Source organism: Anastrepha ludens, chromosome 6 (assembly GCF_028408465.1).
Source record: "Anastrepha ludens isolate Willacy chromosome 6, idAnaLude1.1, whole genome shotgun sequence".
Taxonomy (NCBI): domain Eukaryota; kingdom Metazoa; phylum Arthropoda; class Insecta; order Diptera; family Tephritidae; genus Anastrepha; species Anastrepha ludens.
This window is the reverse complement of record NC_071502.1, coordinates 113,917,000-113,931,411: the sequence shown is the minus strand read 5'-3', so window position 1 is coordinate 113,931,411 and position 14,412 is coordinate 113,917,000. Positions and strand designations below refer to the sequence as shown.

The 14,412-nt window shown below is 29.9% G+C and overlaps 1 protein-coding gene across 1 annotated transcript in view; it reads left to right on the top strand.

The window, feature by feature from the left end:
- The first annotated feature begins 257 nt into the window (after nt 1–257).
- The window catches only part of LOC128867793 (uncharacterized), a 73,753-nt gene continuing 59,598 nt past the window's right edge, over nt 258–14,412 (top strand). Inside the window, exon 1 of the mRNA XM_054109297.1 lies at nt 258–663. Within this exon, the coding sequence (XP_053965272.1) occupies nt 645–663 (19 nt within the window). The 5' untranslated portion in view covers nt 258–644. The remainder of the gene's footprint in view (nt 664–14,412) is intronic.

Below are 14,412 nucleotides of genomic sequence, written 5' to 3'. Positions count from 1 at the left end.
AGATGCCGATACGCCAACAATGCCTGCCGTAGCCGCAACGAAAAACCACGACCGAGCATCTGGCTGCCGCTGTGGCTGACTGGTGGTGGCTGTTGGTTACCTACGTGCATGTTGTTGTTCTTCTTGTTACTGCTGGCTTTGTGATTAATGTACACATGCTGTGTTTGCTGGTGTTGTTTTTTTGTTTTTTATTTTATTGCCTGTGCTGCTGCTGCTATTAGTAAGCGGCAGCAGCAGCAACTTCTTCAACAGCGAGCGACTGCTTTCAATCGTGTTTATGCTGCCAACAGCTCTGGACGCTACTAGAAACGTGAAGATTTATTCAAAGTGTTGAAGGAAAACAAGATTAATGAAAATACAATAAAAAAATTGAAAAATAAAACAAAAATAAAAATTTACAAAGTGCGTTTTGGTTTAAAACGGAAATACCGACTGTTTTGTGTGGTAAATTTTTATTAAGTAGAATATTTACGTGTGTTTGGAGAGTAAATTCTCTTTAGCAGCAGCAACTTAAGCAACAACAACAACAACTCCGCCCACGCAATAAATTGCGACGAATTTTTCTAGAGCAAAGCAAAGCGAAAATTTTTGCAATTTTTTTGATTTTCAACTGCAACTGAAACAACAACAGCAACAACAACAATATGTTCAGCTCATTCACAGGTAATGTGAGGAATTTTAATTAACATTTGTTTTGAGAATTTTGAAACGCAGTTTAAATAGTACATACATACATATATGTACATGTGTGTGCACATACGCATTTTTGGGTACAAAAATATAGGAATAAATAACCAAATTATGAATGCACAATAAATGCACATGAAAGTCAAATGAAAATGAAAATAAATAATAAATGAAATAAAATGGAAATAATGTAAAAAGAAATAAAATAATAAAACAATTAAATAAAAAAATATTAAAAAATTAAATAAAAAAGAATTAAAAAAGCAAATAAAAAAAATAAAATAATGCAAAACAGAACAAAATATAACAGAATGAAATGAAATCAAGTAAAAGTAATATAAAATAAAAAAGTAAACATAAAATAAAAAATTAAGTAAAGTAAAATAAAACAATTAATTATGTTAATTCAAAATATTTATAAATAGTGAACTATTGTAATAAAAGATTTTTTAGTAGTTAAGTAAATGAATGAATGCTTACATAAATATAAATTAAATAAATTATAAGTATCCCAATAAATTATTAATATTATAATGTACGTGGAATTTATTATTTTTTTAAGTTCGCTTTAATATTTTGGATTCTTTAAATAGATAAAAAAATTAAATAAATGATTAAATAAGTTCTAAAATGAAAATGATTTGGTAATTTTAAAATATATGTATAGCCAATTTTTTTTCAATCTGCTCAAATTTTTTTAGTATACTATGTACGTTAAAAAGGCAACAAAGGCAGTTTTTAATTATTTGTAGTATTCATTTATTAGATTTCAATTTTTATATATTTTTTCAATTTTTTTTATATTCACGATTTTAAATTTTCAATGAAACAATAAAAATTTGAGAGTTGAAAGAAAATTACGAAATCAACAAAAAGAAAAGAAAAAAAAATAATAATAAATAAAATAAAGTTAAAAAATAAATTAAAAACTATTGCAAAGTTATAACAAACATTAATGATATTGAAAATTAATATGAATTTTAGAATTTTAAATAAAATTGTTAAATTCAAATAGTTAAATAATTAAAAAGGAAACAGATTTTAAATAATTAATTATCAATAAAAAAAGTAATCAAAGCAAGACTTTTTTTTACTTTTGAAATGAAAATAAGAGTTAAGTGATTTATTGTATGTACTTTTCATGCTCATAAAAAGTATTAAACAAAATATTTCGTAATAAAAAAGTAATTAATAATGAATTTGTAATAATAATAATAGTAATAAAATTAGAAAAATTTAAATTGAATTACTGCAGTAAATAAAAACGAAATAAGACAAAAAAAAAAATGTTGTAAAAGGTAATTAATTATAGTAAAGCAAAATGTTAAAAACGCAAATTAAATATTGAAATGAATACTAATAATGAAATAAAGCAATATTACAAAAACAAAAAAAAAAATAATAAAACAGTAATTAAAAATAGTTTTGCCATGTTAATTATTATTAAATAAATATAACAAAAACAAACATAAAAAACATATAAATATATTGTAAGAATAATCGCAATAAAATACAAAACTTAAAAATCAAATATGTATTAATAATAAAACCATTATAATGAATTAAAAAAGAAAAAATATAAAAAAATTAAAAAAAAAACAACAAAAAAATTAAAAATAATACATATATGAAAATGAAAATAAAAAAATAAAAATATTTTTTAACAAGTAAAAATAAATCTATTGTAACAATAATCGGAATAAAATACAAAACTTAAAAATGAAATATGTATTAATAATAATCCCATTATAATGAATTAAAAAATATATATAAAAAACAAATTTAAAAAAATTAAAAAAAAAATAAAAACAAACAGAAAAATTTAAAAAAAGTAGAGTATTATGTGAAAATGAATTTAAAAAAAGTAAAAACAAAATATTAAAATAAAAATATTAAAAAAAATATATAAAAATAAAACTGTTTTTTTAATATAAAAATAAATTAAATTTTTTTTTAATATTTAAAAAAGAAAAAAATTAAATAAAAACTTTAATATTTATTTAAATATTTTATTAAATTAAATATTTGTCTATCGTGAATAGTACATACATACCTACGTTTTATCTTAATTTTATTTATATTTATAATCATAGTTAGCTTCTGCCCATTCACTCAACGCGCATATTTTTTAACAAAACTCGAAAAAATTTGCTCGAAAACATTGTACACATATTTAAAATAAAAAAAGTGCTCACATACTCTACTCCACAAGCTATGTATCTTAATTGGACTTGAATTTTTAGAAAAAAAAACTTCATATAAATTTCCTTGAAAAAAAGTTTATGCACAAAAATGTTAATTTTTCAAACACATTAGCTGGTGTAGGGGCACACACACAGACAAACACACACATACAGTGCCGCATTTTCAAAATGTATTAGTCATCGTGCGCTAAACATGACCAACATCACCTGCAACATGCCGCACATGCCAGTACATCACCAATAGCAATAATAAAACAGATTAAAAACTATTTCTGCAACATACATACAAACATACATACATACAAGTATTTTTTACTTTCTTTATATAAACAAATGTATCAACTAATATACACACACATCTAACTTTCCTGCTTTGGCTAAGGCGCAATGTTGCCAGCTAGGCGAGGTCAATTTGTATTTGACACACAAACACACAAACACCCATACACTTGCCATTCTACACCCAGAGTGGGGGGTGTTGGCTAAAGGCTAACAACTGTCCGGCAAGCGCATGTGAAAGCGAATATGCAACGAAATATGAATGCACACAGATACATATTTACGTACAGTTGCATTTGTATGCACTTTACTCCACCTCAACTAGTCCTTCCACTTGGCACGTTGCACATTTTGTTTGCACTTTCACAACACTTTGTGCTTTTTTTGCTTGCTTTAATTTGCTGTTATTGCTGATATTATTGTTTTTGTTTTTTTGGGACTTTTTTGGTTTTTATTTTCTGACACGATTTGCTTCTTCTACGTCTCATTTCTTCTGCAGTTCGTTTGTTTCACTTTATTTTCCCATTTCAAGGATGTGCCATTAGTGCCATCAACCAGCAATTGCGCAATACTACACTTCCCCGCCGCTCATTCTCCTACTCATTCTCTCTCGTTTTGACTCTCTCCACTATGAAAGGGAGTCGAGTTCACTTCGATGGCGCGTTTATTCTGTAGTGCATTACGTCATCATTTGTGGCAACTGTTAACAACAGATATTAAACAACAAGGGCAAAAACAGTAAGAAACTATATTAGCTGAGTGGCGTTAACCCCTTTTGCTAGCAAACAAAAACAAAAACACTAACCAACAAAAAACCAGACGGGTATTCTCTTGGCTTTTATGTTGTGGGACATTGTATGCCTTTTATGTGTTAGTATGTCTGTGTGTTGGTGGTGTATGACTTCATTTTTGTACTCACTGCAAAAATATTAAAAAAGTTAAGGCAACAAAAAAGGGTGTAAAAAATATGAAAATGTGAAAAAAAATTTAAATGATCAATAAAATAAAAATAAGAATTGTATGAGTGAATGATGTGAGCAAAATGTTGATGAAAAGTGCAAACGAACAATTGACTGCTGGATTCTTACAAATTAGTTATGTGCGCGTGTACTTGTATGAGCGCATAGCCAAAGATTATTAAAACCGCGTTGACAGTTTAATTAATCGGCATTATTAGCTTGCAGGTTATTATTTTTCCCAGTTTTAAGAATTGCTTACATGGCGTTCATATCTGCGTGCTTAAAGTGCTTTCAAAGCACCCACATATTTTGCTAGCTTAGAGTGAAAACTTGAAAGATACAGAAATTCTGAAAACATCTGTTTGTATGTAAGGAACAGTAATGATAAAAAAATCATGAATTTTCTAAAATATCAAACTATGAAAATTTTGTATTGGAGATGTTGCAAAATAAGTATGTATTTGCAGAAATTTGCTTTGACACATTTTTATGCTTTCCATTAAAATTTGAAAAATTGCACTTGGCAACTTGGCACTCTCGGCTAGCGTCTTTAGTGACATCTAGGCATGCTGATTATCAAAAGAATTACATACTTTTACTTGGGACTCGCCGTTACCTGAATTTTTAGCTATGCAATAAAATTCGTTTAAAGGGTCCCAGTGGTCTAGGACTCGAAGATGTGGGGTATTTCAGGGTTTTTTTTTTTCAATAAAAAAAAATGAAATCCGCTATTTAAATTTTTTAGGCTCTTTATTTAACTTCTTTTACATACAAAAATGAAAAAAAAAAAAAAATTTGTAATTTTAATAATTTTAAAAATGGCGCTGTGGTTGAAAAATTGCACGTGGACGGTGTTGTCCTTTTTGGCTCTTCTATTTATCTGACACAGACGTTGTGCCCTGTGATTACACCCACCAGTACTCTCAGATCCTTCCTGCTGAGTTTTAGGAGAAAGGTCGCTGTTTTCCTGTTTGGTTCTTTCACAAAGCACGTGGCAACTCTGGACGGGTTCAACTCAGACCAACGACCTCTGTGGGTAGACCTCATGAAGTCCTCAATCTATAGCTGAATCGATGCGGAATTGGCACCTAGAAAGGGTTCAGGGCCTAGTGGCATACTTGCAGAGCCTTCATTTGCCAATTTATCAGCAAACTCGTTCCCTGCAATACCACAATGTCCAGGCACCCAAATAAGACGAACTTTGTTGTGTTTTGAAACACTGCTCAGTTCTGTCATACATTCACCGACTAACTTCGAAGAGCAGCGTGGGTTGTCAAGGGCTTTCAGTGCAGCTTGACTGTCACTACAAATTCCAATACTGTTGCCCCGCCACTTTTTCTCAATTAGCTAGTACGCCACATTCAAGATGGCATAGACTTCCGTAAGAAAAACCGTGGCCATCTGTCCTATGGCAAAGGAGTACTTAGTGTCTTCGTATAAGTACCATCCAGATTGGCTTCCATCACTGGTTTTAGATCCGTCGGTGAAGAAAGTGTGTTGATATCCCGTTAATAGGTTCTCTGGACTTAACCATTGATCTCTATCTGGAATCAAAACGTCATATTTCCTACCGAGGCACCCGATTGTCCACCGGCATCCAGAACAGTGTGCACTGCTCTGACAACTGGTGGTATATCTGACAGTGGCCAGTGCTTTCTGCATTTCCCCAGACTCCGTTTAACTTGTGCCTGTACGCCGCCTTCATTGCTTCCTTTCGAATTTGAAGATCTAGAGGTTGCAAGTTCAGAATGGCATTAAGGCCATCATCAGATTTCGTACTTATAGCTCCTGTGATACCCAACCCACACCCTTCTCTGTTGCCTGTTTAGGGGTTTTACTCTGGAATTAACCATTGTGGCTTTCCACCATACTCCATATTGCGTTTCCTAGTGAAAAGCACTACGGTACTTTTTGTAGGATTCACCGAAAGGCCATGCAATTCGCACCAACACTCAATCTTATTTAGAGCTATGTGCATTTTATTGCATATAACTTCAAGTGATCGTCCTGAGATTAATACACGCAATTCATCGTATGCGTAGGCTTGGACGTGTACAATTTCCTGCAGATCATAAAGAAGAGAGTCCACCACGAAGCATCAAAGTAGAGGAGAGAGCACACCGCCTTGTGAGCAACCCTTCTTCACCTCAACCCTGACTCCTTCATCGCTTTCTCTATCCATGGTAAGCAGACTTTTGGATAGCATTGAGTGGATCCATCTGACAATGATTTCTTCCACTCCGTGATTTCTGAAAGAAGAGCACATAGAGTCAAAGGTAGCATTGCCGAAAGCTCCTTCAATGCCCACAAACACACCAAGAGTGTACTCTCTCGCTGCACTCGTGCACTCGTGCAGACCCGATTCGCAAGATTTCCCACTTTGATAAGCATGTTGTCTGACGTTGAGAGGGTTTCTCCTTAGAACCCTCGTCCTAATGTGCTTCTCCACAATACGTTCCAGACCCTTAAACATAAACGATGTCAGGCTTATAGGGACAAATACAACTTTCACCAAACGCCACAATTGTGGAACATAAGCGTGCGCAAGACATGCCGTAAAGATTCTTTTTAAAGCCTTTATTAGTTGTTCTGCGCCTCCTTTGAGCATGATTGGGTAAATGCCATCGGGTCCTGTATTCTTTGCATGGACGCTAGCTTAATTATTTTCTGGAACTCTGTAGAGTTTGAATGTGTGCTGTTGAAATGTAAAATCAATTTCAAAAAATACATTCAAAACACACAAACTTTTTTAAAAGAATTTTAAACATTTAAATTATTTAAAAAAAAATGTTGAATTTTAAATTATTTGAAAATTTTAAAATTTTGGAAAAGCACTAGAGGTAAAACTGTAGGAAACAGGAAGGAATTCATGCTAGGCAAAAAACGGTTAAGCCAGTTTTTGTTTCTAAATCAAAACTTCATAAAAAAATTATGTATATATGTATCCATATGTTTATAAAAAAAAAAAAACACACAATCCCTAAACCTAAGCGCGCCGCTCCTTCAAACTCTTAATGGACTCTAATGCCGCTTTAAAAGCAATTTTGAAATGAGGTTTATAATTTCATTTCAACAAAACATCTTGAAAATTCCATTCAATTCAAGAGGCATAACAGCGAAGGCTGTAAGTGGCAATTGCTGCCACAAAATCAAAAGGCACAAGAAAGTCTTAAAAGAATAGCAGCTGTGGGGGAGTGGCAGAAATCAACAACTAAACTATTCGCTTATCTCTCAATCTTTTGATTCTATTCCACCATCAATTGCCTGCTTAATAAATAAAATTAGAAAAAATTTGCTTCTGCATATATATTCTTTCCAATTTTTGTAGCCTCTAATTTTTAATGCTTTCTCGCCCAATTTCCCAATTTTCACTCACTGCCAACGCAATAAAAAAAAGTAAAAATACTGCAGAATAAATAAATATACTTCAAAATTTCAAGGTTAGCGCGTGCCTAGCAACGGCAGACGAAAGCAGTGGAATTGAAAAAAAAATCAGCAGGCGCAGCTATGATCTTTGCCCTACAGCTGCGTGTGTTCCGCATGGAATTTTTATTTATCTGTTGATAAAAGAATGGCAAATTAAAAGTTGCGTTCAAAATGGCCTAAGGCAAATGGTTTAGAAATATAGAAAAAGTAAAAAAAAGGAAAATTTACAATGTATATAAAATTTGTTCCACTTAAAATGTGGCGCATGTGGCCGCAAGTAAAGATCACAAAAAGTGTTGGCCTCAAAATACGCTTTGTTTGGCTGCCTTCACGTGGTTAATAAAAAATGAAATAAAGAATTTTGCTTTATATATTTCGCGAGCGTTGCGAAGAGGTTCAATATTTTATATTTATAGTAATTTCCACTTAAATAGTTTTTTTTTTTTGAAATTTTTTATTTTGAAAATTTGTTTTTTTTTTGAAAATTGATTTTTATTTAAAAATTCATTTTTGCCAAAACCTTGCACACAAAATCTATTTCTTTAGGTCTATATGAAAATTTTAGTGTTGCTAAAGAAGCAGAAAATTGAGAAAAATGTATTGCCGTAATTTTTCTAAGCGTAATTTTCCAAATATTTTGAGCTTTCACAGTTTTGCGCATTTCCTACAATTTTTATTGGTTTTTCCCCACTTCCCATTTCTACGCGATTTCTGATTTTCAATAAAATTGCATGGCCTCTATTTATTCCATCTATTTTACTGCTGTAATTAAAAATTCCAAACACGCATCCATTTGTAGAAAATTCGTTTTTGCGCTCAAATAATTGGTAAATATTTGTGTGCTGTTACTTTTTACTTTTCCATATTCGTTTTGCAAATGCCAACATGCACGAAATATGAAATATTTATTTTAGAAACGATTAAGATTATAAAAAAACAACATTTCCACATTAGGCGTGAATTTACGATTTCTCTCAAAAAAGAAAAAAAAAAGAAAAAAATTAAAGTAAAAAAAGTACAACACTCCAAAATATCTGGAAAATGGATTAGCGAACGTTTTTTTTGATGCTTTCCATTTCCCCAATATTTTGTAAAATATTTGTGGTTGTTCCTATAAACAATGAGCTGAAGTAGCAAATGCGTAATGCCGCAAATATGATGGGCGTGGCATTTGTGGTTGTAAAAATATGCTGTATGTGGCGCATGCAAACGCTCGTTTGTGTGTGTGTGTGTGAGGTACCTATGTGATCGGGTGTGTGAGAGAATGTAAAACAGGCGCGTTAAATGTTTGTTTATAAGAACTCTACGAATTTCAACTAATAATTTGAAATTTTATGCTCTTGCGCGATTAGAGGTGTTTGTTTGAATTTGCATGCAATTACATGAAATTATTGAGATTGAGAAGCAATGAATAGTAAAATAATTTTGTAAAATTCGCTGCTTTATTTATATTTTTTTTCCTGCTAACTTAACATAAATATTTAAAAATTGGAAGCTATTTTCTTAAATTATATTTTATAAATACAAAAAAATGTCTATATTTTAGAGAAATTCTGAGTTTGCATTTTTTGTAAAAGTATGCCATAATTATTTTATAAAATCAGTAATATCATATTTATTTTTTAGAGAAGGAATTTAGCTTTGGATTAATTTGAGGTTTTGAAAAACACATATATTAAATACACATACGTACGTACATATGTATATGGAAAGACAATTGAAAAAAAAAAATGATAAATCGTAAAATATGCCACAATTGCTTTATAAATGTAGCATTTTTTTTAACTTTTGGAAATACTTTTGAAACTAATTTTGAAAAAAGAAAAATTGTAAGAAAATTTTGCAAAAGTTACAAATAGACTAGAATTTTTGGTAAAAATTATTTGTGCTAGAAACCTTTCGAAAACGCTTAAAAAATATTAAATATAAAAAAAAATATATATAAAAAAATACAACATGAAATAAAATAAATTAAAAATAAAATAAAATTATATAATGACTCAATAAAACGAAAAATATAAAAGATAAGATAAAATAAAATGAAAAAAAATAAATTATATCGAAAAAAACAAGAAAAAAAATAAAATAAAATGAAAAGTGTTAAATTTAGGCGGACTTAAATCAAATAAAATTAAATATAAAATAATAAACTTTTAAATAAAACAACATAAAATAAAAAATTTAAATACAGAAGTAAATATAAGTAAAATATAGTGAAACAAAATAAAATGAAAAAATAAGAAAAAAATAAAAATAAAAAAATTAAGAAAAACATAAAATGAAACAACACAAAATTAAAGTAAAATAAAAATAAAATGAAATGAAATAAACAAGAAAAACAACAATTAAACACAAATAAGTAACACATAATATAAAATCATATAAAACGAAATTAGAAAGAATAAAATTAAAGTCAATGGATTAAAATGAAATTAGTTGGAACAAAGTGGAGTAAAGGTTATAAAGTTGAAAAAATATAAAGTAAAATACAATACCGATAAAACAATTAGAAAAAAAAATACAAAAAGGTATAGATGAAATAAACTTTAAAAAACAAAATTAAAAAAAAATAAAAAAATAAAACTAAACTAAAAACAAAATAAAACAAAAATAATATAGAATGATAAAAAATAAAATAAATAAATAAAACCAAAAGAACTTAAAACCAAATAAAAGAGAATGAGAAAAAAAATTAAATAAAAAACGAAATAAACTTAAACAATATAAAATAAAATAAGCCAAGAAATAAGAAAAAAATATGAAAAAACATAATAAAACTAAATTAAAATAAATGAATACGAAATAAGTATAAAAATTAGAAAATAATATAAGCTAAATTAAAATTAAAAATAAGAAAACAAAATATAAGGAAAAAAAGAAATAATGAAAAATAAGACAAAATAAAATGAAATAAAAAAAACGCAATACATTAACTAAAGTAAAAAAAATAAATATAAAAATAAAAAAATAATATAAAAAAAAAATTTTATAAAAATAAGAAAAAAAATATGAATAAAAAAAAAAAAGAATATAATGAAAAAATAAAATAAAACAAAATGAAATAAAAAAGGTTAAAAATGGTTAAAAAATTTAGGAAAATATAAAATAAAGTATCAAACAGAATATAATAAAATATAATAAAGATCAAAGAAAAATTTAAACAAAAGAAATAGGTTGTCTGTAAAGACGGTTTATTGACGATAGTTTAACGTGACAACGTCATAAGAAAATACTGATGGAATGGTTGCATTTTTCACAAGAAAATTTAATTTTATTTGTTTGATAGATATTTTGTATGGATATAGAGGAGGAGGTAAATGGAATCGCAATGGAATTGATGAAGTTACATTTACACAAACGTGAAAAATGACGAAACATTTATCAAATTCATGACGTTAATAAGTCAACAACACTAAAAGGCACCATCATCGATTTGACTTTTTTAAGACACTTTACACTCCCTTTCATTTCCTACTTTTCCTATCATCAACTCTCTGTTCATTACTATGCACACAGGAAGAAGGCATATGCAAATACAAGTATGTGAATTTATATACAAATGCGCATATACGTACATATATGTATATGCTCACTCAAGTAGGAGAGAGCCAGATGTCGAACGTTGCCGAACGCGGGGAACGTTGTGCCTCTTTGTTGCTCGTTCCGCGCTCTCGGTTGCCGTTCAAGCAAGGTAACGACGATTGAGCACGATAACGTGCGTGCAGCCGGCTAAATCGAATTATAAGACGTTATCCCGTCAACATTTCAAAATTAAAATAAGGTTTAAACTAAAAAAGGTATAAATATATTAAAAAAAATATATAATAAAATATAAACAGTTGAGAAAAAAATATTTAATAAAATAAGGTAAAATTAAAAAAAAAAAGTACAAAACTATATAAAACTAAAATAAAAAGTAAAATAAAAAGCTAAACAAACAATCAAAAATAAAGTTAAAAATAAAATAAAAAACTAAAAATCAAAATAAGGTTTAAAATATCAAAAATTAACTAAAACATATATCAATAAAAGAAATAAAAATAATAATTATATAGTATATAAAAAAAAAAAAAATAAAATGAAAATCTTAAAAGTATTAAAATTGTAAATTAAGACTGAGTTAAAAAAATATGTTTCATTTTATATTATAAAAATATAAGCAATTCGATCTGCAATAAAATGAAATATGTTCATTAAATAGCTTTTTTAGCTTTACATATTAAAAAAAAGTGATTTAAAAATTCTACCTGTGAATTTAAGACACACAGACAATTTGCTCACTTTTACTACCTGAAACACACCCCACACACGCACCATTTAAATTAATATCCTCGTTCTGCATAAAAGCTCCATAAACTAAGCACTATGTTTTTTTTTTTTATATTTTCCTTTTACTTTTTAAGTGATAAATTCAACATACCTTTTTTACTCAACTTCTTAGCTAAAAAATAATTAAGTACACAAACGCGTGCAGCAAATACTGAAAAATATGCAGAAAGAGAAGGAAAAGAGCAAGAGGGAGATTATACATTAGTATAAAAAAAGAGCTCATAAAACGTACACTGGTTTTCAATAGTAAATGCACCACGCGCTGACGACCACATAAAAAATAGCAAAATTGCAGCACATTGCGCCATGCGTGAGTGTGTCATAAAAATTGCGACGGTGTAAAATTTCTATAGATGGAAATTATAGCAAAAATACTAAAATATATTTATTTTTTTTGAACACTGGAAATATTACACATATAAAAATTTATTTATATTACACAATTCAGTATTACACTATTACATTTTAAAAGTTTTAAATTTCTTCTTCTTTTGATTTTGAATATTTCGCGCAACTCAATGCCAACTCAATTTATTGCTAGGGAAAACATTTATAAAAAAACAAAATATTTAAACAATTTTTTTTATAATAATAATAAACCATGCACATAAATTTATTTTCATACTTCAGTCTTATAACTCCATCGTTTTTTTATTCACAATTGCGGTTGTATGTAAATTTGATGGACCTTGCAATACTATAAAATGCAACATTTTTCTAACCACACGAATATTCATATTTCCTCACATTTCTTAACATTTCTCTAAGCTCTCTAATAACTCTAAGTAATACTAAATGAATTTCTTTAATTTCTCGCTGCTAAAAATGTTTCAAACACGCAGACAAATGTAAGTACCCTTAACTACACACTTTCTTTTACGAATTACCTTCTCCATTTATACTCCATTTACACGTAGCAATCATGCATCTCTCACTGCCGCTACTTAGACACTTGTGCACTGCTGGCTCGAAACCTCCTTTCTGTTTACATTTTCTAGAATAGTTTTGAATAAAACTTGGAAATTTATGCTGTGAAAAGGAATTTACGCTCGAAAACGGCAGTAGAATAGCGAAAATGCCTGAAATATTTCCAGACACAAAAATTCGTTTGATCAAAAATTTGCATGCTTTTCTATTTATTAATTGGCTCTGCAAAATCATATGCGGAATCGGCGAGCTCACTAAAGTAGAAATAAAGTTTTCTTCCACGCACCAGTTGACGTGAACTCGACATTTTAATAATTTTAATTTTTGCAACACTTAGAAGAGCTCCCCTTGACTGTAGCAGAATCTCATAATCAGAAAACTTTCAGAGACTCCGCTTCGTATCCAATACAAGGAGAGAAGCCAGTTGTTATTGTTGTTGTAACAGCATAAATATTCCCCATACAAGTACAGGGAGTGTTGCTGGAATGCTAGACCTTGCTTGGATATAAATCCGGGTCGTTCCGGTAACGTAGAACCAACTGTCGTGGGAATGAGAGGAGCCAGTGAGGTTCAGCGCACTATACAGGGCTGGTTTACGCGTGCGGCTGCCGTTGGTCGGGAAAAACTCGAGTCATTTTGGTACGTAGAACCAGCTATTAGTTCACGAAACCGCTGTATCTTAACTGCTTGTTGGATACCTTTGTAGAATTCATATAGTAAAACTCATTTTTCACTACTCATCGTTGTTAACGGGCCCAGATACGTGATTCTTATGCACCATTTACAAGACTCGCGTCTTGGATATTTTCTATCGACTAAGAGTCTGAGCCACAAAAAGATATGGAGCTATTGAGAGAACATAACTCTTTTTGCCATTCATCCTGGTGGCCAGCTAGGAGCCTTCAAAAATCAGATGTCAGTTTACTTATTCAGAATAGGAATGCCCTCAAGTGCATTCGAAGAACGCACGCCCCTGGTGTGTGGTTAAATTGTCAGGGTAGCAATTATACCATTTAAGAAATCTTCAAGGGATTCATTTCTATCCCTGAAATGAAAATTCTATTCGGTCGAGCTAGACATCAAACAACTAAAGTTTTAAATGATGAGAGTTTCAAAATCATCATTCTAGCCTTCTTGCAAATCTTTTGATCCCTATGGCATCTACCCCATGCTCATGGAAGTATAGATGTCTTGCGGCCACATATCGTGGCTTTATTATATACATAAAGTCAGTATCTCAAAGAGTTACACACTTTAAGCATGGAGCTTCAGAGACTTTGGACACCTTAGAAGAGCAATCTGAACCAATCTGAATTGTTCGTTTGACAATGAACGAGCGTCTGAGTGCCAGTGAGCCCCTCCCAGTCTTTAAATAAAAATAAAAAATTCCCAGTGGCTATGTTTGAAAGACTCCGCGGAAGAGGATGTTATTTACATATTAAAATCCTCGAAGTAGTTTAGAATTTTTCACGCTCAAGTTAGCTCAGGAAATTTTTTCAAATGAGTCAATTCATCGCTACCGATTCAGTGCTGCTGTCAGGTTTGCTATGAAAAGTTTTATATTGTAAATTTCGGAATATTATCCACTCCAATTCTGCAAG